The sequence below is a fragment of the Labrus mixtus genome, chromosome 14 (genome assembly GCF_963584025.1).
Source record: "Labrus mixtus chromosome 14, fLabMix1.1, whole genome shotgun sequence".
NCBI classification, from domain to species: Eukaryota; Metazoa; Chordata; class Actinopteri; order Labriformes; family Labridae; genus Labrus; species Labrus mixtus.
This window is the reverse complement of record NC_083625.1, coordinates 17,557,357-17,583,463: the sequence shown is the minus strand read 5'-3', so window position 1 is coordinate 17,583,463 and position 26,107 is coordinate 17,557,357. Positions and strand designations below refer to the sequence as shown.

Here is a 26,107-nt window from a genome sequence, read left to right as displayed (position 1 = left end):
GTTGATAAGATTATAAATTATTTTGAGTGCAAACAGGACTGAAATCAGGCAATTGCTCTAACCACAAGAATAGTTTTCACTTTGCATGCCAAAGTAAATCCGGAAATCCAGATAATTGAGAGAGGAGTTTCCTTTGCAGCAGCCCTATGTGCAGAGACAACCCCGTAATGCACATTTCTCCTTACCCCCCCCCCCCCCCCCCCCCCCCCCACTCCTAATACTATCCCCAACCAGCACCCCAGCACTCCCTCACTTCCACTGCACAGAGTAAATCCAGAGCCTGCAGTAGTGCTAGATCGCTCTAACCCAAAAGATCTCTATAACAGGCAGAGAGGACAAAGGGACCAAAGTGCCAGGCAGAGAGGACAACTTCAGAAAAACCTGCGCTGGACACGAGAGCAAGGGTCAAATTCTATTAGGCGTTGAAAAAAAAAAAAATCATCTTCAGCCGAGCAGCAGCTGGTCCCGAGCTTGAAAGCAGGAGAGGAGAGAGGGAAGAGGAGGAAATAGAGCAAAGGAGCAGAGAAAGTGACTGGAATGATAAGATGAGAAGGTGAGTTATGGACAAGATTCAAACACAATTTTTACGCACACATTCTGCCACACCCTGGCTCACATGCACCGCAGTGTCAAGCTCCTGGCCGTGTCTTTGCTTGCCTTTGCAGCAGCTGACGCATGAGTTCTCTGTGGAGTCATTAATAAAACCCATCTATTGAGCTACTTCTCCTCCTCTGGGAGCCTGGGACTGACTGCTCTGATGACTGAAGACACAAACTGATGCCAGGGAAAATGACTACAGGGATTTCTCATGCTCTGTGATTGATGATATTCTTGAATAGACTAGAAATATCTTCTTACAGATCAGGTCAGATGTTTATCAGCTACAGAAAAGGGCACATTTCTTCCCTTTGTCAGTGGTGAATATAAACAGCACACACATTTCTTTTAAAAGCTCTGCCAAAGCATCCCTTAAAACATTCCTGCAGGCAGCCTACAGGGTTTGGGGGGGGGGGGGGTAGTTTATTGTGAATGTGTGTATCTCAGAGCAATGCAGGGATTTGCAGCACACATTGAGCAGCCTTCTGTGACTGTACAATTCAGTAAGAGAGCTAGAGAGATATCCTGCAGAGGGTGGAGCTTTAAAGAAACAATGAAAAAAGTTTTATACAACGAAGCTGTAGTTGCTTTGCATCTCAGATATAGACAATAATGCTGCATGGGCTCACTATCTGCAAGCATCATTTCTACTTGGAAAGTTTTGTTGCCAAGTGATGCACTTAAGACCGCTTAAGTGTCGACCAAGTCCTGACTACGATCAGAGTGTGTCAACACAGAGATATTGGAGGGATCCAGGTTGAGTCAAGACCAAGAAAAAGGTAGCACGAGACAACTCAAGAACAAGAAGAGAGCAAGTGCAAATCCTACATGCTGTATGAAAAAAGGTGGAAATTATAAACCACTCACCCTCAACAACTTGGTGTGAAAAAATAATTGATGTCACTGCATGCTGTGTTCAATTCCAGGACATGACTTAGATCATCCAATAGACTTATGAGTAATACCATACTTGTGCCTCATTTGATTACAAGGATTTTGTGCAAGGGGGAACTGTAACATCCATGTCCCTTTCTGTTCTTTCTTCCAGCAGGCATGTGCTGCTAAAGCTCTCCTATCATGAGGCCGTTCTGGAACTCCTTCTCATGCTCTTGTTGGGTTTGCACGTCCTTGCCGCGTGCCCCGCCATGTGCACTTGCAGCCGCAGCCACCGGGAGGTAGACTGCTCCTGGAGGGGCCTGAGGCAGCTGCCCGATGGCTTGCAGCATAATGTACATTCCCTCAACTTGTCCCACAACCGGTTCCACAACCTGGACGGCCAGCTCACTGCGTACACCCATCTGCGCTTCCTGGATTTGTCTCACAATCGGCTGAACCATCTTCCAACGGGCTTGCCTCGATCCCTGTGGAATCTCTACGCCTCCTCCAACCGTCTCCAGCTGCTGGACAAGAACGACACTGTCTACCAGTGGAATCTGCGAATGCTTGACCTCTCCAACAACAAGCTGGAGCGGGCCATCTTCATCAACAATACCCTGATCAATATGTGCATGGTTAACTTAAGCTACAATCACTTGAGAACCATACCCACAAATCTGCCTGCACACCTGGAGACCATTGACCTTTCCCACAACTCACTTGTTAAGGTGCTGCCAGGATCTCTAGACCGGCTAATCAGGCTAACTCACTTCTTTCTGCATGCTAACCACTTTTCCTCGCTGCCGTTTGGAGTGTTTGACAAGATGGTGTCACTTAAAGTCATCAACCTTGGGGACAACCCTTGGGACTGTCATCTTTATGCCGACATCGCCTACCTACTCTCCTGGTCGCAGCGCGCCCCTGCAAGGATCCTGGGCTGCCCCTGCCACACCCAGCCTGTCTGTGGAGGGGTTCGCCCTAGCAAGACTGGAGGTTGGCACTTTGCCTCATACAACCTGCCCCCTCTGGCGGCAAGTGCTCAGTACCAGAGCTCCACGCCTTCAGAAGCGAGTGTCACCGGTTGGTGGTACTTGTCGGTTTCCTCTCTACTAAGCACCCCAAACACCCCTAAAGAGTCACACAGACACACAGAGCACAACACCTTTAGAACCACAGCCATAAGCTTCTCCACCCTTACACCCAGAAGAACAGGCCCACACCTCACTATTAATCACTTTTCTGTCACAGAGCGCACGCTACACATGGATTCACATCTCGTTTCTCGCACAAAGGAAGCCTCAACCGGTGTTTCCCTCCACACCACCGACATGTCTTCAGTTTCTGACCCCAACGTCATTGCTGAAACACCCGTCAGAGCTGACACGACACAGACAACAGACCAGATCTTCACAACAGCGAGCCCCTCCACACAAACAAAGAAAACAACGACACTTCGCACCAGAAGTGTGAGGAGGCACAATCAGTCCATTCCTCGGGGCATCAACAACAGCACCCCAGCTCGTGCCACATACTCCTCACTTACTTTCCTGAACAATCTGGGGCTTCTGTTTCTCTTTCGTCAACAAGTCCTATGAAGGAGGACTATTTTTGAAAAAAATCACAGTTTGGTGTAAAGTCTTAATTCATACAGTAGCACAATATAAACAGCAACAAGAACAAGACTTCTGTTTTGTTTGTATAATGCAAGACGCGACTGCAAAAGGCCCTTCACTGTACAAAGGCTTCGTGAAAAGTTTTGTTATTATTGCATTTGGCTGTAAATGATAGGATTCTACTCTCACACTACAATTTTTGATAACCCTTTTTTTTAAAAAAGATTTTTTTGGGGCATTTTGTGCCTTTAATGGAGAGATAGGACAGTGGATAGAGTTGGAAATCAGGGAGAGAGAGTAGGGAACGACATGAGGGAAAGGAACCACAGGCGGGATGCGAACCCGGGCCGCCCGCCTGCAGGACCACGGCCTCCACACGCGGGGCGCACACACCAACCACCGCGCCACCAGCGCCCCTTGATAACCCTTTTTTCAAGTCTGAAGGCAAATGCCTTGTTAATACATGTTTCCAAACAACATTGTAATAAATCAATCTTAGCACATGGTGGCACTATAAATTCAGGATTGTTCCTGAATGTAGCCTTGTGCAGCTACAGTCTACATCTTTCAAACAGGACAGTGGTATGACCTACAAAGAATGGTACATTTCATTTTGGGGAGGTGGGAATTTTGTTTCCATATTTATTGCTTTGATCTTACTAATGTTGTAAGTTCATGTTGTAAATTATGGAAATGTAGCCTATTGTTTGTTTGTTTTTAAAGAGAAGGTATGAACCCAAAATTTCTGAATGACTTGTTTGACTTTATTTAAAATATGTCCTTTATGCCTGCCTGCTTGTTTCTTGTATCAGCCAACATCTCTTACCAGAAGAGCTTTATTTTCCTGGGGACAGGGTGTATGTAAAAAAAACTTATCATGACAAATATGAAACAGATTATCCGAGGAGCACAGGGAGAACAAATGGACAATGTTGTATCACTGTTTTTACAAACTGTGAGTACCGAGTACTGCTTCTGTATTTTGATCACATCTCAGACTTAAGTGTCCTTCATGATTCAGTGACGCCGGGGAAAATGATCTGCATGGTGATTGGACGTTCCAGGAATGCTAACCTATTGCTATATCGCAACAGAGCATTAAATCTCAGACATTCTCAGCTTATTTAGATGAAAGGTTAAGATATTCCTTATAAAAGAGGACGCCTACAGGTTTTATAAGTTAGAAAGACCATGATCAAGGTGCCAAAAGAGCAGGAAATGCATCTCAGCCGACTTAATTTGAAAAACAACGAGGAACTGACTTCTATTAAGTCAAATAAAATGTGTGTTGTTTACACTTCCTGATGACTGTGTGAATTTTGACTTCACTGCTTTTTTTTTTTTAACACACTTGCTGTACTTTGACTACCTAGCTTGTTTTTCAATGAAAACATCTCCCATGCACCTTTGACATCTGTGTCAACAATCACAGGAGTTGAAGTTTCTCAAGGCTTTCAACAATTTTACAAAATAAAGTCATCAAACAGTGACTTACTCAGATTTGATTGCAGCAAATATCGATTTTTGTTTTTTTAACTGAGTGAAAGTTCACGAAGCACAAACAGACTTCAGACCTTGCTTCACCGTTTATCACACCTGGAAACCGCCCAGACAAAAACATTGTCTTATCAGTGGATCGATGAGCAGTCTTTCTTGTTTTTTTTTTTTAAACATGGTGAAAAAAATTATTATCGGCTAAATGCAGAAATAAATTGTGGAACAGAGAATGCGTTAAAATCGTTTCAAAACTTTTTATGTATTTATAGATGCCCTTGTAGGGGAGAACATGAGACATGCAGCAACATCTGTGGCAGAGAGGACAGGGCACAGACTAGATAATCAATAGAGAGTTGATAAACATCTAACATACTGCTAACTGGGCTAGGGATCAAACCTGATTATGTATTAACTATTGAGATCAAGTTATGTGGAAGTAGAAAACAGAAGAACAATGTCTGAGTTATTTCCAATTCTTAAGATTGAATACAATAAGATAGTTAAAAAAAAAGAGAAGCGAACACAAATTACAGATCGCACACCAGTCTTCTTACGGGAAACTTGAGCACCTGCTAAATAAATTCAATGTATTTATAGCTAAGAAGCAGAAGCCAAACAGAAACAAAAGTTGTGGTCGCTGGAGGAAGAAAGTTAACTTAACTTTCATTTACCCCCACAGTTTCTCCTTTTACTTGCACCTTCCTCTAAAGACTTGTTCATTCTCAAATATTTTTTTATCAAGCTTATTCCAACAGGGCCCTCTAAATTGATCCTTATTTTCAAACCTAATTAGATATCCATCTAGTTTGATTTTAAATTAGATCTAATTTATTGGACATTATGAGACAAATTGAGGTTCCAGTTAGAATTTGGTTCTAAATACACTTTGCACCATTACCTAATCACGATTAATTAAGACCAAAACATAATGCATACATTTGTTTTAAATTGCAATAAATCACGTTTCACTTTTTTACTGTTCATTTTAGCTGTTTTCATTTGGTTTTTGATCTGTAAAATGTTCCTTTTTATGTGGTTTTTGTTGTGGTTGTAACCTTCAATCTACGAGAAGCTCCTTAATTTATTTCAAAATAAAAGCGGGTTCAATTTAAACAACAAGTTAAGTACTTTAAGCTATAAAGACAGTACAAAATGTAGAAAAAAGCCTACTTTTTTTTTCATATGAAATAAAGGAATGTCAAATTTGGGATTACAAAATGTGATTAAACATGATTAACTATTGAAATTAAACGATTAATCATGTTTAAAAATTTTGAATTGTGTGACTGCCCTAATATTTTTTTTTTTCTTGCTTCCTCACTTTAGCTGCATAACTTGCAAACATCTTTTCTAAGTTCTTTAGGTGCCAGAAGTGAACTGACCTGCTTACCAATTATTTTCTCAGTAGACAACACAAAGCTTTGTCAGATTTATCTTCTGGTGTCTCCTAATAACTGACAAGGTGTAGAGGGCTAGCATCATTTACTGCTGCCATGCCTCCACTCTTCATTCCTCCACCTGGCTTGTTTTGAGTGAGCTGCTTTCTTTCTCTCTTTCTTTCAGCTGCAAACAAGAAGTCTCCCCCTCAGTGTACTTTTGTTTTTACCCAACAACCTTTCTGCCCTCTCATAATGTTATACCTTGAATTCCCCATCAACTTGGGGAATAACATTGAATATAAAAAAGACAGAAAGTGCATTGCTATGCAAATAATTATGGGGCTTTTTATTTTTTGAGGATTATATCTCATATATCTTGATTTATCTCAACACACTTGCATAAAAAAGCTAAAAGCCCACAAAGCAGGCTCATCACCAAGCTGACAGGTTCTTGGAGTAAGTTTGTAACTGAACCTAATTCTGAAATTGCATCTACAGAAATATCATGGCACCCAGAAAACAGCGTGCTAGCTGTTCCCCTTCAGTAAGAGCTGCCAGAAAGTGAGTGTACTAGGTGGTGAACCTGAGAGTGATTTTTGACTCACCACTCCTGCAAGGAAAACACAAGAGGCACTTTGTCACCTCGAGACTCCTCCATGAATACACACAGAGACACAGATACATAAACACAAATGACATCAGTTCCTCTTTTGATTACATGTGCTCAAAGTGCCCTCTTGTGGTGGTGAGACTGAAATGAATATTTACCCCAAAACAATAGAGAGGATTGTCTTCACCAGGACACACCATGCCCCTTACAAGGGCTGTTCACAAGAACGTGTTGAGCAAAATGTGACCTTTGTCTGAAATTCACATACATCTTATTTCTTTTGTCCCCTTAACCTCCTTTTGAAGCAAATTATTTGAGTTTACAGCTGCAGCAGGCGTCAATAATTCACTCATTCAAACATGCAACTAATGCTATTATTCAATTTGATTTGATTGGGTGCCAGAGGGAGATCCCCTGACAAAAGTATGTAATCAACTTATAGGAACACAATCTATAAGAAATAAGATATTATAGCAGAAATCTTGTCAAATGGTTTCTTGTTCTTAAAGAGACACTACTTTTTGAATTTTTTTTTAACAATGCAAATGTAACTGTTTTTCACTCCTGTTTGGAAATGTAATATAACATGATGAGAAATAAATAACCCGTTTAAACAGCTTGAATAACTGCTTCATGATTTTTAGACATCTCACTTGTAATCATACTGAAAGCAAAATAAGGCTAAGGCCCCCTGTCAATGAGGGGAACCATTTTGCTTATATGACACAGGAAAATTATGAAATCTATGGTGAAGTGCCAGCAACCGACAGCCATGTACACCTCATGCAATGCACATCATTGCTGACCATATTGGTAGACCAGTAGCCTGCTTTGAAAAGGCCTGTATGAAAAAAACAATGGCTTTCAATTTTGCTGTCCTTCGAGTCTACGTCACAGTATCAATTGTACCCCAGAATTAGGCTTCTACCCAACTAAAGGACGCTCCAATGTTGCAGATAAAGTTTATCTGATAAACCTAATCTGTATTGACAGCTCGGGTCTATTTGCCAAGGCTCACCATCCCTTTGAGCCGAGAGCAATGTTTTCCAGTTCGCGCAGTGATCAGCTGAAAAGCAAAACGTGTAAGAATGTGGAAAAAAAAATAACAAGGCGTACTCCAGCAGCCAGAAGACTGATGAGACAGGCAAAAATTCTAGCCTGCAGCATAGTGGGGGAAGCTGAGGATATGGTATTTCTGGCTCTCGTCTCAATGGCACAGACAAGGCAAGGTCACTGTTAAGGTCAGTTGATGCAGAATAAGAAGTGGTTGGCAACTGAGAGAATATATAGTGGCAGCCAGTTAGGGGAAAATAAAGCAAAAGGGAGGGTGAGAGGATTGGCTCGTAGAAAAACAAAGAATGACCCAGACGACAGAGAATACCACATGGTGTCCTGAAGGGCTTGGTTATCGCAGCCTCTGGAAGATCGAAAAAATAAGAACATAAACATCCATACAAAGAATGGAAAAATATGTAGGCTATAAGATTTATTCTCAGTGTCTAAAGTTTGTCATTAAGAAACATTAAGAAGCATCTTGTGTGTCTTAATATCAGTTAACGAGTAAATCTACAATAGGCTACATATTAAATTTGTTTTTGTAAAGACAAAAAAAGGGATGAGTTCCCATTGAACGTCAGGAATGTCGCTAACTTTTCCGCATTTTTGTGCGTTTTCTTGGAAAAACAGAGCACTATGGATGGAATTACCTTGGACATTGATTAACATTTACCGTAGCCAATAGCACTAAAATGTGACGTTTTAACTGGCGGACTTTTTGGTATGGGGCAATGAAACTGCAGACTGCATTTCATTAGACGCAAACTTTGTATACGCTCGCAAACCGCAGAACAACTCAGAATGAACATTTTAGATTGTTTTTTTTCCAGGATATGCTAAAATAAATAGAGAATGCTTTGAAAGCTATTTTTTAGGTAGCCATATTGTTTTATTGAGATATTGGCATATTGGCGACAATCATTATAGTGAGTGCGTCATCATTGCTTTCTAGAGTGTTTCTTTTTCCCCTTTGGCATGATGATGACTTGTGTAAAGCTCTTTGAATTGCCTTTGTTTTATAGGAACTGTAATCTATATTGACAGCAAATGACAGTAGAGTAAATTCAAATCATGTTACCTTGGAACAACCTCTACCAACAGATTCTGCATATTAATTCAGAATGTGTACGCTGCGCAGCGCCCACTAGTGGTTCAGGCTTAATTATACAGTCTATGGTTTTGGCGGGCTTACGCAGTACGCAGGTAAACAGTCAAGGATAAAGGGGCGGAGTATTATCCGGCCGTAAATTAAATCTTGCACCCAACTGCGGTCAGCTGTGGACGAGTTGTCTTTTTGTTTATCGTCATAAAGAGACATCTGCATGTAGTACAGCCCGGTGTTAGAAGTCGTCCCTCAACACTATGCTCAAAATGCTAGTCGGACTGTTAACAATGGCATGCCGACAATATGGCTTTATCGTTTTCAGACTTTAGAAATGATGTGACACTAAAGATGTAACACGAATAAAAGAATATGCCTAACATGAGCGAGACAGTTTTCACGTTCAGTCTGTTTATGGGGAAAGAGGTTCACCACCTCCTCTGCCTTGACAGAGCTCTCCAAAAGGCCAACATGCACATCTCTCTCCCCTCTGCTGACTGTACAGGTGATGGGGATGGCTCCACTCGTCATCATCTGTAACACACAGCTCTCTCTCCTGAGTCGTCCAAACAGCAGACAGAACATCCCGGGGAGCAGCAGGGGCACGAGCTTATCTCCCAGCCCAGTGGAGCAGGTAAATGATGTCGTCATCTTCCACTTGTGCTGGAGCCTGATTGGTCTGAAGAGCCCCAAATGCAAATGGGCTTTTACTTCTTCTGAGGTCAAAATTGCACATCAGATGCTCGGTCTTGTTATAAGGGAAATATGTGTATCACTAAAGCTTTTGAATTGTAGAATTTGCTAAGCATATTTTGTACAATCTGTGATCCTCTGGGCAACTGCAAGCTATTTTACGCTACCTTGAGGTGCTTTAGGACGTTTGTCTCAAGGAAATATCTAATGTGTTAAATTTGCAAGGATAATTTGTGAGCATTCGGAAGCCCTAGCGTATTACAGATCTTCAAAAACTCAATATTACAGTTTAATTTTTTAATAACTAGGATGTCTGAATATCACAGCAGCACATCTACCTGGAATGCTAGTGTGTAGCCTCTGGCTCAGCTTAATTAACTCATCTGCGTAGTAACAGAGGGCATAAAAGGGGGGAGTGAAATCACTCATCACCAGAACATCCTGCCTACTGATCTGACTTCAAACAGTTTCTCTGTGTGATGACAATTGTACCAAGCTTGTACACATTCCCTGCAATCCTGACATGTCATGATTAGTCAGCAAGGATAAAATACATCCACCATTTGGAAAACATACACATTAATGATGAGAGCGGACATTTTATTAATTCAATCCACCAGTTTATGGTTAAAAAATACTAAATGGCAGATATAGAGCTTCTCAGGATGCTGAGTTATTCCGGGGAAGATGAAAGAGCAGGTAGACGTGTGGTTTGGTGGATGGCTAATTCCTGAAATAGGCCTGTCAATTATGCATGTTTCCTTTTGGCTCTCCCCCTGCACTCTCAGATGTGCTTTAGCTTGGCCAAAAAAAAAAGAAGCAGAAAGGAGAAGAGGACACTAGAGGGAGACAATTTGTTCACATCTGCAGCTTTTTTTCTGCAGCCTCCTTCTGGATTCTGGATTTCAGTGTAATAAGCCCTCATGGGCAAAGCACAGATTTCTCAATCCATTCCACAGTGATCAATATGGAATCATTCTTAAAATACAAAGATAAAATATACACCCCAAGGGTGTTTGAATAACATGCATAACAAATTCCCTTTTCTGATCTCTCTTTTAGTGTTGAATCAATACACGGTGGGCTCTTTCACATGTCAGTTTGTGTGTAAAACACATGCTGATTACAAAATATCATAAAAATCCCAAAAGACTTCAGGTCTATTAATCTTTATTAAATTTGTGTGTTATTAGTATTATTATTTGTGGCTTAAGGCATTTCAAGATTGGATATTGTTTGTGTTTTTAATGCACAGATAACGCAAAGTAATGCATCACAATTTCTTCAAGGTCAGGCAAAAGATGGGTGCAAAAAGATTACTGCAGGAAACAGGATGCCTCTTCTCAAAACAGCATCTCATAACACTGCCACCAAGTCTGTTGCTTCTCTCGCTTTCTCTTTCCCCACAGCTCTTTCACACACTATCAATTTTACTTCACTCTCAATCCCCAAATCCTCCAGTTTTCATGCAAAGGCTCGGTTAGTAACAAGCATTTTTGCATGCTGAGTTTCCTTCCTATTGAAGAGAGGTTCATCTTTCAGCACTGAATGCAGGCTACTATTTCAATAATACAGCTTGAGGATTTTCAGAAAAGTAAATAGTGATGTATTTATAATAGGTGAGATGAGTAAAAAGCAGGAATGTCTTTTTTGGAAAATGTTCATGCTATCATCAAAACATGTCGAACCATCTTTTAATGAGTTTTTTTTTTTTTTTGGCCTTTATTTTAGAGATAGTCAGAAATCGGGGAGAAAGAGAGTGGGGAATGACCAGCGGCACTCCTCCTCGCTTAGAGGACTATAGCCTCCGTACATGGGACGCACGCACTAACCATTATGCTACTGGCGCCCCATTTCACCAGCTTTAAAAAAAAAAAAAAATGTCTCTAAGCTATGGTGATGTAACTGTGAGACCAGCATAACTTTCAAAATTCTGTTTGTTCATAGTCTAGAAATATAATCCTTCTTTTTCCTCTTCAATACTCGTAACTGCTCCTACAGCAGGGCTGTCAGGGCACCGACAGAAGAATCAACATTTTAGACTTCTTCTTAGGCAGTTGAGGCTGCCCAGATTAAGAGCTAATTCAGAAATCTATAAATGTTTCTCCTTCAATCACTGTAAAAGATGAGATGCAGAAGATCCACAGTTCCAAACCTTGAACTATGAAGAAACCTTTCTGGGCCATAAAATGTGAAATATTTGCTGAAACCTGATATGGTAGTTGAGTGCAGTGCGAGGCTCTGATCTTTATTATAATAAGGCATGTCTGTTTTGGCATCAGATTGTTTAAGGTTCAAATCTTGTTACAACCCTTGAGCAGATATTGGAAAAAACGCACACCTTATGCTCCAACTCTGTCACGTTTCACTTTGCGCTCTCTACAGAATCAGTGAGAATAGAAAAGCTATGATAACAATGTTTAAAATACAGAATAATTCGCAAGCACACTGTGAAAACCTAGGACTCCAGTGTTTTATTTGAGCATAAAACAGAAGCTTGTCTTCATGTGTTAAATCCACTGCACACCTTGTGATGGGCTTTAAAGCCTGTTGTTCCTCGGAGCTCGGATTCACCATCAATTTATATCCTCCCCCTCTCCCTTTTCTCCATTTTTTTCTGCAGCTGCATGAGTGGATGTGATTTCCTTGTTCTCACATTCGAGTCAGATGCTGTTGGACAATACTTCTCATAACAGGAAATGGAAAATAATCCCTGATATGTTGTCAAACTGCATGGGCCAAAAAAAAGTAGTATGGGATAGTTTCACCTCAGGTGTCATATTTCAATTTTCTTTAACACTCCTATGCTTCAAATAATTGCCATCAAATGCTTCAATGCATCTGTTTAGAGAAACAGACAGCTGCAAAGTGTAGTTCCCCCTTAACTAATGACATAGCTTTAGCTGTTAAACTGCTAAAAGTGTTGTTATGTGGGCTTTATCTAAGTCATTGTTTCAAAAACATGCTGCCTGGCCAGATAAGACATTCCCTCTGGTACTACCCTGAACAGTGAGCACACACAGGCCTATTCAAAAAACTCCACTGAATGCGGATAATGAAATAAGATCACTAGTCACGTTTAAATATCACGAGTATTTTGTTCATGTATTCTCATGAAAACTGCATGTGTTGTCTGGATACATATTTACATTGTGCTATTTAAAACATTATTAGTACAAAAGAGTATTTTTATGTACTACTTAAAAGCATGCTGTGCAGATAATGTACATCAAAAGTATTTTCCCACGGCAAATGTCATACATGTTCTTTTATTCATTCATTCATTCATTACACTGCTTCTTCTTCTCCTTCTTCTTCGGGGTCACGAAGGGGCAGAGGCAGCTTATCTCCTCACACAGTGTGCAGAGGGCAGGCCTGCAAGCTCATTATAGGTCATCTACATGAAAAGATCTATAATTACCCCACCGCATGTATGCATACTATACTTTATTGATCCCCACAGGAAAAGTCTTTGTTGGCTTTCATAATGAATATAGCAGTTAAGGGTCCGACATCAGGGTCAGCTACAGAGATTCAGTGTGTTGCTCAGGGATCTTTTTTCTGCAAGATTTGAACCAGCTTGAACACAGATTTTATGGCTCAGGAGAAATTCTTTAATAATCAGCCCATATCACTGCATGAAGATGAGCCCCTTTATTATATTTCTTGATCTAATCTTTTGCACACCCTGAGCTGTATTTGAAAGTTTTCAGCCGAAAACATTATAACAATGTTAATAAATGCCAACCTTGGATGAAGCATGGCTGTATCTGTGAACTTGCTTGATTTTTCATAAAAGTGCTGTAATAGGACAAAACACATTTTAACGCTAAACCCCCTTTTTGGAGCATAATGCATTATAAAAACATATGGAATTATATCGTTACTGGTCATAGCAAGTAGCCTTTTCAATGTTTCAGTTTCTAAAGATTCAATAATAATGTTTGTATCGTGTTATAAAGTAATCATGAAGCCCTCAGCTTCAGCTCTTCTTTTAATTTTCAAATTAAACAGGATCTTAACAAAAGCAATCACATTCTCCACAGTTTATGCAACTTTTAGCTGAATGGAATTATACTATCTAAATGAGACACCCCTGTGCAATAACAATAATGGTCATTTGGATATGACAATGCAGAAAGGATTGCCCTACTTTTTGTATCTGACTGGGGGACTATATTGCAAGGCGGAAGAATAACAAATCATTGTATTTGATAAGAAATATAACGCCTTTCTGCGTTGTAAAGGTTTACTTTTCGTGTGAATAACAATATGTAAACAGTACTTAATAAGAACAACACTTGTAAGACAAAGTTTTTTATTTTGTGTGTGTCCACTGACTTAGATGAGCAATAACCCACTTTCACCTCTAGTGGCTTATTGCTTAATTAAATGACAAATCGGAGGATTGGTTTGCAGATTGTCTGAATTGACGTCAATTGGATTGGTTAGGTGACAGAGGCAGGCTCCGCCCCCTGTGGGCCAAGGTAGAGCATGCCGAGAGAGGGAGGAGGGAGCAGGGGGCTGAGCTGATCCCACGTGTGACGCTTTCATTCCCGGCTCAGTAATATTCTCATAGCGGGGCTTTGCATATCTCCTGCCGTATCTGTGTGTGTCTGTCACTGTGACTGTAGTCCCAGCCTATAGTTTGAAATAGATATGGAAGGAGACGGGAGTCAAGCCACATCCGGAAGCCTAAATGATTCACAACATGACCCGGGGTAAGAATCTTTCAAAATTTAATCCTTAGGTACGATTTTTTTTCATGTTACAACATCTTGGAGAGGACTTCGACTGCCGTGCAGGATTCGTCCCCACAGTACGCACTTAAACCGTGCACCGGGTCTCTTTCCAGATGCAGTTTTAAAGACCTGAGCTTTGTAGCGAGAGTAGCCTCCCCCTTTCATGTAGATAGACTGTAATTACCAAGCGCGAATGTGTTTTCATAGTCTTCCTTTATCCTTTAAGGTCGCTTTTAGAAGTAGTTAGTCGTCAAAATGGCCGAACTGACATCTGGACTCACTTCTGTTGTGTTTTCCCCTTACAGTAAAATGTTTATCGGTGGCCTCAGCTGGCAAACCTCACCAGGTGAGACTGTTATTCTCTTTTACAACGTATCCAGTATTTCTTGTTGTTTTGTCGCTGTGACTGAGTGCTCGGTGGAGCTGCTGACGGTGTATGTGCGAATGTGCACTGTGCAATAGTGTACTGTATGGGATATCTCACTAGTGTGTGCGCACGATGTTATTTTTGATCTCCGTCCATCTGAAGTCCTCTATTCGACCCCTATGCGCATCGCGGGGTGTTTTTGAAATACAGTGACAACAGCATGTGCCCATATGTTCTGTCAAATGACCCGACATATTTTCTCTATCCACAGACAGCCTTAGAGACTATTTTAGTAAATTCGGAGAAATAAGAGAATGTATGGTGATGAGAGACCCCACGACAAAACGCTCAAGGTAAATACACGGCTTTCTTACTTTTCCTTTCCTGTGCATGAAGCGATATCGCTTACTTTGTCCGTGTTTAGTGTTAATCCAGCGTGTGTGTGTGTGTGTGTGTGTGTGTCTCTGTGTTCGTGTGTGTCCCTGTGTGTGCGCGCGCCTGCGTGTGGTTTCACAGCAGATAAGCTTAAACGCTCACTGCTGTAAAGCTGCAGCCCAATGCAATTTGACATTGACTTTGTGACTGCACCACAATGTTGGTGTAGTGTCGTCTCACATTGTTTCATAGCAAATTATGAACAGCAGTGTCCTCAGTGACTGTTACAAATGTACCGTAGGACGTTTATAGTGTGGATTATAAATATATTTAAACAGAAATATCTTAACGATATTAAGGTCAAATGAATATTAGGTTACTGTAATGTTGTTTATTGTGGTAAATTACAATGTTAAAAAAAATGTATTTTTATTTAGCGTTATCATATTTATTTTGATATTGTTCAATAATTGTTGTTTTTGTTTTTCTTTGCAGAGGATTTGGGTTTGTTACGTTTACAGATGCTGCCAGTGTAGATAAAGTCTTAGCTCAACAACACCATGAATTAGACTCAAAGACGGTGAGTTAATTTCCTCTACACTCTTATATAAGTATGTGTATTACTTGCTTTTGTGTTTGCACTCTTCTGCACGCTGATATAACTGTGTGACTTTTTGACTGCCTGAGGCCTTGTGTGTGTGTGTGTGTGTGTGTGTGTGTGTGTGTGTGTGTGTGTGTGTGTATGTGTCCGTGTGTGGGGAACACCTCCTAAAGTTAACAGGCGGTGTGGATCAAGGTCATGCATAAAGGCTAAATGCATGATGGTCCCTTCAATGTGAAGCTTGGCAATAAAACACAACTCCAGGGTGAATATTATGTGTTCACTTTCACTTCTCTGGATGAATGGGGCTGACACGCCCCCTTCTTTGCTGAGGCCACATGTGCACTGTGTGTGCACATATCTCATGTTCCACTGAAGGGCGTGCTGTCTCAGGCCCGCTGCCTCGCTTTTGTTTGACCCAGCAGACATTGCATTGTTTCACGCCAGATGCACTGATAGTGTTAGGGTAAAAAACCACACTTTCTAAAAAACTATTGCCCTCTCGTAAAAAAAAAGTTCCGTTTTTGTCAGTTAATCAAATCAGAAGCAGAAATAATCAACTTAAAAAAACAAAAACAAAGACCTTATTAACACTTATTAGTTACTGCAATGTAAATTATCATCTATTTTTAGCAGTTCAACAACAATCCGTGACCATTTCAAAAATATGTTATGCATAAAGGAATAATCTGGATATACTTTACACATGGACAATAACCTGATCAGTAATGAAAAACGTTGAACTATTCAGAATTACACTTACCTTTAGATTTTTGTCAGTGGATAAATAATTAGAGATCATTTTTGAGAGATGTGTGTAAGTGATGGATTAGAAAACTGAAATTATATTTATCTGGGATTTTACTTCAGGAAAACCAGATATCCAAACATTGAGTTAGAAATGGAGTTGTTAAAGTGCATAGTTGGAGTAATACCTTAAAGACAAATGGATTTTTCTTCTGGAGGCAGCATATGATAAGGATGCTCACTGATATCCTCCAGATCTGTATATGATATGGAAGGTAATATAAATTTAAGATTTGCTGAAATTATCATGTTTTTAAGCTCAAGTGTGATTGGCACACTGGTGAGACACTGTTTTTTTTAAGTTTTGGAGTGGCCTCCAATTTATATTCTTTCAAGTTCTTTCAAAAGCAAAGTTTGCAGGAATGTTCCTGCTTGTTTTTTTATTAGGACACTGTGAGCTTCTTGGACAGTTTCAGAACAGCTCAATGATTTACTTCTCCATATGAGCTTACACATTTAGTATTTCCAAGGACTAAATATGAGCTTTTTACCATTTAAAAAGAGATGCAGATATCTTTAGATTTTTTTTCTTTAACAAATAAAGTATTTAATTTTAAGGGGGTTTCATATGCCCACCATATTTCTTACCCCTTTGTGGTCTCTCTCAGGTCTATTATTGTGAAATGGGTATTATGGTGTTGCTCATTCAAAATAGAGTGAAAGAAAGGGTCTTAGCAGCAAAATGACCATTAAGTATGACTGATAATATCAAATAACTTGCAAACATCTGTCGAGGAGAGCGTGTAGAAGCAAGTCAAGGGGCTTCTCTCATGGGTAATAATACAAAAATACTTTGATGCAGAATCTAGAGCAGTTTGAAAACTTCAAGTTTGACATTTTGAATGAGTGACTATGTGACAGCTTGACAGCATATAGCATTTGGAGGATGGTTGCACATAAAAATGTTCTTGAACATAAATGGAGCAGTTGTTGGATTAGTGCCCTGCACTCATAGAGAAGAGGCAATAGGAAAAATGTCTTAATGCAGTTTTAATTGTTCTCAATAAGATCTTTATTAGATCGAACCTGATAACCTCTTGCTCTGACATATACTACTGCTACATATTATATCTTTTTTTAGCTAAGTAGTTCTCTTACCCATTTGAATAAGACCATACTCATTGCTCATTGTTTTAAATGTTAAAGTTACCACACATTTGACCGCCACATACTCTATATGTAATGGTATTGTTAAAAAAACAACAACGTTTTATACTTTCCTTGCTCATCTGAAGTATTATTTAATTGTTACCATTTTTGATAGCAGGCCGCTTCTGTTTTGTATCCCAATACAGAAGATTTTAAAGCTTTGCAGATACTTATTATATTTAGTATGGCTGTCAGTGTTAACATGTTACGCCATCAAGGTACAATACGGACTCATTCATTTTTTTAAATGGCATTAATCACAAGCCATTTAGGCGCACTGTCGGTACAGCCATTGTAGCGTCTCCCTGTAGTCACAGTGATGAAAAAAAGATTGACACCACTGCACATTTGTATGGCTCAGACAGCTCAGTTGACAAATCAAGAGTAATACCCACCTTGTGACAAAAAAAATATTTTTTTTTTTTACAATTTTACCATTCCCTTTAGCTGTTCAATATACTTTTTGATTCATAACAAGTTCCCTTTTCAATGGTTAGATTATTGTGGTAACCTTCAATCTACTGGAAGTTATTTTCATCTTTCAAAATAAAAGCAGATTTGTATCCAACCGGAAGTTAAGTACTATTAGCATAAGACAGTTCAAACTTTCAAAGTAAAATCATAACTAAACTGTTACGGAAAATAATGGAATTACAAAATGCGATTCATTGCTATTAACTATTGAAATTCAGTGATTAATCGCTATTATTATTTTATACCTCTACAGCCTTCATATTTACGCAAACCATCACATATAACATCACTCTTATTGCAGGCTATAGGTCGTGTTTGTGAGACGTGTGTCGTACTCTTCAGATTTAACAGCACTTCAGCCTGAGAACTGAACAGTGACATTTTGAGCTCTGACATCCAATCATCATTTTCTCTGAGTTGCGGCCTTACTGCACAGCCACTGCAAAGTTCTCTAAAGTTGTGCCACATCTGTCGTCAGTTACCTAATTGGCAAGTCCCACAGGGCTTTTTTGCGAAACCTTTCTGTTATTATTATATTTATCATTACCTGTGTCATGTATTATCTCTCCCTACAAATCCACATGTTAAGTAAAGTGTATTTTTGAAAGTTTTGCAAAAGTAGTTTGGCTTTTATTAGACAGTGTATAGTGGAGGGCTGACAGGAAATGAGGGGAAAGAGAGGCTTGGCTGGAGCCGACTGGGGGATGTTGTGATTACATGGTCAGTGTCTGAAACCCTTAAGGCTACCAGGCTGTCCCAAAAACGTTATTTCTTAATGACCATTTACATAACCAAGTTAGACTTTGACTTCTGCAGAGTCTATTTAAAAAGGTTTTAGAGCACAATTATATTTACATTCTGGTGTAATTTTAACAAAACACTATATATGTGTGTGACTTATTTGCTGTTTCAACACCAGGTTTTTTGTTTCATGTAAAATGATAGACCTGCAATAATGAGAATAATTACTATAAATGTAAGTTGAGACTGAAGTGCTTTAAAGAAAGAGCTGAAGAGAGACAGGAAATCTTGGGAGGAGAGAGTGGGGTATGACATGCAACAAAGGGCTAAGGTTGGATTTGAACCCTAGGCTGGTGCGACATAACTGTTCACTGATTCATTTTTGGGCTTTTTTCCCTTTATTAGAGATACAGTGCAGTAGGAAATCAGGGAGAGAGAGTGGTGAATGACATGTGGGAAAGGAGACATAGGTTGGGCTTGAACCTGGGCTGCCCACTTGGAGCAGTATAGCCTTAGTACATGAGGCTAACCTAAGCGCTGGACCATCAGCGTCACATAATCAGATACATTTTTGACAGTGTTATATACCAAAAGACCACAGACCACGTTGATATGTGCAGAAGTTGATATATCCAGTAGAGCCTGACTGATATTTCTGTGTGCCGATTTTATCAGGCCGATATGGACTTAATAGCGAGATACTGGTTTTAGTGATTCAGTTTTCTGATATGCATAAATATGGACACTTGTTTTACAGAAACATAATGAAAAAATCAATGCTAAGAATAATTAAGTAAGTATGTTAAGGCTACATGTTCAGTAATCATTTTAAAATAAAGAAGTCGTGTCACTATATTTACATAGCATAAGGCTGCTGAAGTTTTGAATAGATCACATCAAATTAGATTCAACTTTATTGTCAAATTCCAAGTATTGAACAGCAAACTATTGTGCATCTTTTTCTAAGTAATCCTAGAAGTGAAAGGTTTATTTTAATGATTGCTAAAAAAAAAAACCTCATATCGGCAGCCATATCAGTAATATGAGATGTTTTTTGGGCCTATAAGCAGCTCTAGTATCCTGGCTAGTAATGTGCTGTTGTAGTATCTGTCAGTGTGCAAAGAATACAGCAGACCTATGGTAGCTGTCTGATTTTTTTCCTCACTATTTGTCACTGGACTGTATCTGCTGTGCTGTTGTATATTTTAACATCCACACTATCAAGATCTAATTGCATTATGATCCATCTTATCTCTCTAAAGTTTCTCAGCAGTAATGGAAAGAATGAACCAGTCCAGCAGATGTGAATATTTCTTGATGTGTTTGCAGATGTTGGTTTGATACAAGCCTCCTAGTTTTTTTTTTTTTTTTAGCAGTGCTCCAATGAATCCTTACCAGTGTTTTTGTCCCTTGTAACCTTGAAAGGACTGAGTGGCTTGAGGTGCTGTGACTTGCGAACAAGTTGAGTCATAGTATGCGTACACTGCGAGTGGAAATCATACCGAATTCTAAATGTTTCCCCCTTGTTTTGCTCATTTATAAGTTGAAGGTTGATATGCTAATTTTATAGTTCGGGTTTGGCTTTGGGAAACACATACACACACATGGTAAAGTAATAATATGAAACCAAAAAAAGCATTTCTTCTTTTAGTCACCTTAGAAGCTCACACAGGAATTTCCTGTTAGATTAGCTTAAAAAAGCTTTAGAATCAATGTATCATCAACCAAAATGCCAGGACAGGCCCAGATAGACCTTTTTTTTTTTTTTTTATAAACTGTGCACTCCTTTTTTGTCCAGTTATGAAAACACTCAGACTAGGATGAATGAGAATGAGACATATGGGAAAGCAAAGCCTGAGGCTACAAAACACACATGCTGGTAATTCAGAACATATTTACCATTTTTCATGATGCTTTGTTCAGTTTTCGAAATATGCAACTCATGGCATCTGTTGCTGAAGATCTTTGAAGGCAAGCCAGTATGGACAGGAGAAGCATGATTTTGCATTTGTGAGGTGACATTTGAGGACTTTTCAAAGCAGTAGATTGATGCCATGTTAATATTGTGTTATTGTTTTGCATAAAGCAGGATTATTTTTTAAAACGTGTATCAAGACTAACCAATTGTCTTGACAATCTAACACTGTAAAATGTGGTTTCAATCTTTACGTATTGTAACCTGTGAAACCTGCAAACGTCTATGCTCTGTGTCTTTTGTAAGATAAACATATTCTATGCAGTCCAGGGGTAATCCCAGCCTTTATTGAATGACCTCAGGTCAACCTATACTCGCAGTTTTGATGTTTGAGGTGAGGCAGGAAACAACCCAGAGGGAAAGGAGGCGAAAAGGCGCAGAGGGGGAGCAGCTGCTCTTAGTGGATCTGAAACTTCTTCATCGCATCTCGAAGTGAAGTCAAATGAGTGAGCTAAATTCTGACTTGCTCTTATTCAAGTATAGCAGGTGCTCTGTCTTCTGCAGTTAATTATGGCTGAAGGCGTTATTAGTTCATGCTGTATCCATGTCTTGTCGGTACACACAGAACATCAGATGTTTGTCAAGGCAGGAACGTAATATTGTGTGTAATACCAGAGAATTTGGATTATTATCATAATGTAGTTGCATATTTTGGGGGGGAGAAATGATTTTGCCTGTTGAGCATGACTTTGGAAAAAATCCCCAGAATTGATTTGAGGAGCACAAGAAACATCCTTTTTGAGATGTTATTCCGCTGCATAAAAAACGATTGACAGCACAGATATGAAACATTTATGTTTTAATTTCAGGCCTGTTCCGTTGGTATCGCAAACGCACACCTGTGGACCTGCTCACACTCTGAAGTTGGGAGAAGCTGTGGGCTTTGATAAGCCTCTTTCCTTTTTAGCTTAAACACCACATCATCATGCTAGTGTAGATATGTCTTTAGAGAGAGGAAGAGCGTTTACCCAGGAGCCGCATTAATATATGAAATCCTTTTGTAAGATGTGAACTTAAGATATATGCTGTTTCTTTGCCCTGATCTCCCACAGTCGCATGCAGAAGCAGCCCTTAGAGACCCTGTAGTAAAAGGCTGTGGAAGATAAAAGATGATGGGGGTGGGGTTGTTGCGGGGGGGGGTTTCCTTTTTTCTGTACTCATTTGTTACATTGACATATCAGGTTGTATGATGTCTGGAGGAAATCCAGTTTTTGTTCTGTGTAAGACCGTGTTTGATCATGTTACAAAGGTGTGTATCCGAACTATTCATTTGAAAAATGTCTTGTTACGGTCATGTAAAAAAGGGAATAAGGTGAGCACATAGCCAACAGTGCTTCAAAGGAGAAACCATTTTTTGCTTCAGCATGTGGAGAAGGCTCTTGACACTGAGGACAGTGTTGTGCGATACTTCAGCAGTAGTGCATTTTTAGAATTTCACTATCTGTGCCCTTGTGCTGAACTGTGTAAACTCTGTTAGATACTTAGGATTTATCTGAGATACCCATTGGAAAAAGCACACATGCCGTAATTGCAGAGCCTTTTGAAAAAGACATCACATCAGGGGATTGCCAGTGCATTATACAGTACAAATACAGTTACCTCTATAGATGGTGGTCACTGTCATTGATTCTGCCCCCCACAACCAATCAAAGTTAAGGTTATTTCTATGTAAATAATTTATTTTTAAAGTCCCAATGACCTTTCTCAGTAGGACAATAATAAACAAAAGGTGAATTGTTTCACTGCTTAATTGTGCTAGTCTCCCCTGTTTGTGCAGATAATCTGGCAACCAATTAAACCAATGTTTAGAGGTGGAGCACATTGATATTCAGTGCAGACTATTCATTCAGCTTCAAGTCAGGTTTCTTAATATTTATGTGCTGTTAACTTTGTATGCGCTGCTTGTGATGTTTCAATGATAAAGATATTTCCTAGAGGGGTATTAATAGAGTGCTTTTACTGCTACTACATGATAACCACACAGCTACAGCTGATGGGCCCAGCTTCCTTCACTGAAGTTATGTACATCTTGTATTAGTTTCTGAATATTTTATGTGATTTTACTTACCTTGTGTTTTAATGCTTTCATGTACCTTTTGTAGACATGTCCCAGCCCAAATAGCATAGGCATTTAAAAAAAGCACGGATAAAATGCCTGTAGTTGTGGCTTTCAGATCATTTATAGTAGAGAATTTAAAAAAAATAAAGTTAAAGCAATAGCACATTAAGAAGTGTTTTCTCCCTCCAAATATTATCAGTAAAAAACATTTTTTGAAAAATAAAGGACAAAATATTAGAGTTCATATTTTGTTTTAATAGATATGGGTGGAAGGCTTCAGTGGGATAACATTTGGAATCACTTTTTGTGGAATCGCAGAAACAAGTGCCCTCCCCAGGTCTGGTTGACTGATCCCAAACCTGGTGTGTTACATCACAAATATGTTAGAAGAAGGCAGCATGAGGTACAACTGAGAAAACATAATCCCTGGTTCATGGTACGGTTTTACAGTGCATAATTATAGCGCATAATTTAGCTCCTGGCCATAAGTCTGCAGGCAGGCATGCATATAAATGTGTAAACTGAAGGGAAACAATTGCTACATCTCTCCTCCTCCATAATTTCAAATCTCTCAAAGGAGTCATTCATCATAAGTTGTGACCTAAAAAGGTGCTGCTACAGCGTTTCTCAGAAGGATTGGTTTGTAAGTCCTCGTTGCCTAATTTGGTTGCTTTGCTCGGAGAACGTTTTTAAACAGTTTGCAGTTTCATAGCCTCGTTTTTAACACAGGTCTGTGCACATAATTGTCCCTGTTTGATAATTGTTGTATTTTAAACTGACAACTGAAAACTATATGACCTACACTGCTGCTGCTGCTGCTGCATTAAAATCTTCTCTGTATTGGTGGAACAGGGAGCTTCCTTGTGAATAGAAATTCTCAGCAGGCCAGAAAAATAATTAGTTTATACAGTTTGATGAAATGAGGTTTGATATGTTTCGTAAAAGCTTAAAAAGTGCGATACATTACCAAGTGTAGGATGTTGGTATTCACAGCATAATGTGTTGTCTTTGCTCAAATAGGGTGCACAAAATAATTGAGTTTGAATTGGTTATGCCTGGGGCTAAGTGCTAAAACAAATCTTTAAATGAAATTCATTACAAGCAGGGTTGCCATTCACAGGTGTTATTGAATTCATTTCTCATTTTGACCTGATTTAGAAAGATAACCGTAATAACTGAGACTGACAGAAGAGATGACAATGACATTGCGCATCATGGTTTCCCCTCAAACACATTAAAACGTACTCAGTCTCATTGGCTTAATTGATCCGTGCAGATGGTGTGTTTTTGTTTTTATGTTCCTCGAGTCATTTTCTTTTCATCGTTTTTCACAGTGGGGAGAGATATCTTGTTCTTAAATAAATCCATCTGCGCTGAAGGATTTACTTAAATTAATGCAGATTTGATACATCAATTGTAAAGAGTTCATTACAGCACATGAAACTACGGCACAGCTTGAAAAGGATTTCTTGTTAAAAAACAAATCAGTAATATACAAAAAACAGCCAAATGTTTTGGGGAGTACTTTTTTTTTCCTTCCTTACCATTGTCCAGGCAAGGACAAACAAGGACAACATCGCCATGCAAAATATTTTCTCCTTATTTTTAAGTGAAAGGTTGATGTGACCCCCCCCACACACACACCCTCCCACCAGTGAAATTAACGAGGAAAATTAAGCTAATGAGATAACAAGCACAAGACGGAGAAACAGGCTCATCTGACGCATCCTCTTGGTTATTTGGCAATATCTGGAGGCGTCAACGGCCTCAGACTCTCATTTTCTCCCTGTCATATTTAATCAGAGATTCCCGCCTAAAATAAAAGCAAGTCTCTGCGGCGACCATGACCAGCAGAAAGATGGTGTGGCTGGCCTACACTCTTCATTTTTTCTTCTTTAAGCAGTTCTGTAACTGTCTTTAATACAAATCAGTTGGCAGCACTTGTTCTTAATTTGGAAGCACCAATAGTTTTGGCCTGAGGTCTAATTCACACATAGTAATAAGCAGTAATTAATATGTGGTTTCCTTAAGTGCATTGCCCAATGTAATGAGTGTTGTGCCTAGAATGTGTCATTGAGCTTCATCAATTGTAGAACAATTTCTCCCGTTAGTAATGAGGTCAGAGATGTTTGCCAGCTGCCTTCAAATCCTCATAATGACACATTTTCTTCTGTCATTAGTCGATGCTGGAGATAAAAATACTCTACGCAGTGAGAAAACGTACTTAACTTGAAATAGTTGACAGTATGAATGAAAAGGGACAAGGGTATCCATCAGGAAGTTTGACTGATTTGCTGTCAGAGAAAGAATGAATATACTGACTAATACAGTCTAAGCATTAAACGGTAGTTTACACATGAACCGGTCTGTGGGATCATACGCTGAATTAGAAAAAGATTGAATAGTAACAAACTACAACATGACTACATCATATTTAAGAAAACATTTAGCCTGAGTTGTTGTCGTTGCATCCAAGTTATTAACCCTGAGGCCAAGAAATAGTGGAAACAGTTCAGAAAGAAGATGGTAGGATACTATAGGCAACTTCTAACCATGACCTGTCCATCCTGTAGTGGCGATCATGTACCCTAACCTTACCTTCAGGAGGGAAAGAGTGAAAAAAAAAAAAATCAGGTTCATAGCAGACCCATTGTGTTTCAAGAATCCCCCGTCAAGTTCTTACTTCCACTTTTTTGGGTCATTCATGTGCACTAAATTTGTAATTGCAATAATTTTGAACACTCTTGAGTGCAGCTTTGCTTTCTGAAAATGCGGCTCAAATTCAAAAGCAGACTGTATCACCACGGGCTGATTATGCAGCTTTTGTAAATCTTAATTGCTCGGATAAATTGTTATCATTGTGAGTTGAAAAAAAAAAGAAAAGACATTTTGATACATTGAGTTCTGAATATGTGTTATTTCTGTTTTAAAATACTAGAATGTATTCCTAGCGCGAGAGGATTTAAATGTGACTGTGTGAATGGTTCTCTTTGTTAAATATTTTCCATCACCTGTTCATTCCTTTCTCCTCCTTAGAATACCGCAGCATTCTTTTAACCACTGCTTTTCTTTTCTTGTTCCCAGATTGATCCTAAGGTTGCCTTTCCCCGTCGCGCCCAGCCTAAGGTAAGAATAAATTGGTCACTAACCCTGCTCAAAGAAAATGATTATGTCTCATGTCACTAGCTTACCTAATTTTGTTTGCTCGCGCAGCAGATACAAAGAGGCAGCAGTTGTCTGTTTGTTATTGGAGAGAAATACCAAGTCTGGCTCCATTGTTCTCTCATTGTCTGTGCTGTTTCCCCGAAGCAATTAAAGTTGGACACATAAGACTTAAAGGACATTTTCAGCATGATTGAGGTCATGTAGTTTTTTTTTCTCCTACCTTACTGTT

General features: G+C 39.4%; 2 protein-coding genes across 12 annotated transcripts in view; both read left to right on the top strand.

Moving 5' to 3' along the window:
• The first annotated feature begins 215 nt into the window (after positions 1–215).
• Positions 216–4,391, top strand: LOC132988284 (oligodendrocyte-myelin glycoprotein-like). The gene is made up of 2 exons (XM_061055591.1): positions 216–553; positions 1,646–4,391. The coding sequence occupies exons 1-2, from the start codon at positions 546–548 to the stop codon at positions 3,066–3,068; spliced, it is 1,431 nt and encodes a 476-aa protein (XP_060911574.1). The 5' UTR covers positions 216–545; the 3' UTR covers positions 3,069–4,391.
• A 9,558-nt stretch (positions 4,392–13,949) lies between these two features.
• msi2b (musashi RNA-binding protein 2b) overlaps positions 13,950–26,107 on the top strand; it is a 264,095-nt gene continuing 251,937 nt past the window's right edge. For 5 of the 11 annotated variants that reach the window (XM_061055589.1, XM_061055583.1, XM_061055586.1 and 2 more), the window contains exons 1-5: positions 13,950–14,144; positions 14,471–14,511; positions 14,804–14,885; positions 15,403–15,487; positions 25,798–25,839. In XM_061055589.1, the coding sequence (XP_060911572.1) occupies positions 14,083–14,144; positions 14,471–14,511; positions 14,804–14,885; positions 15,403–15,487; positions 25,798–25,839 (312 nt within the window). In that variant the 5' untranslated portion in view covers positions 13,950–14,082. The remainder of the gene's footprint in view (positions 14,145–14,470; positions 14,512–14,803; positions 14,886–15,402; positions 15,488–25,797; positions 25,840–26,107) is intronic. The other 6 variants (XM_061055590.1, XM_061055584.1, XM_061055587.1 and 3 more) reach the window with 3 other exon arrangements.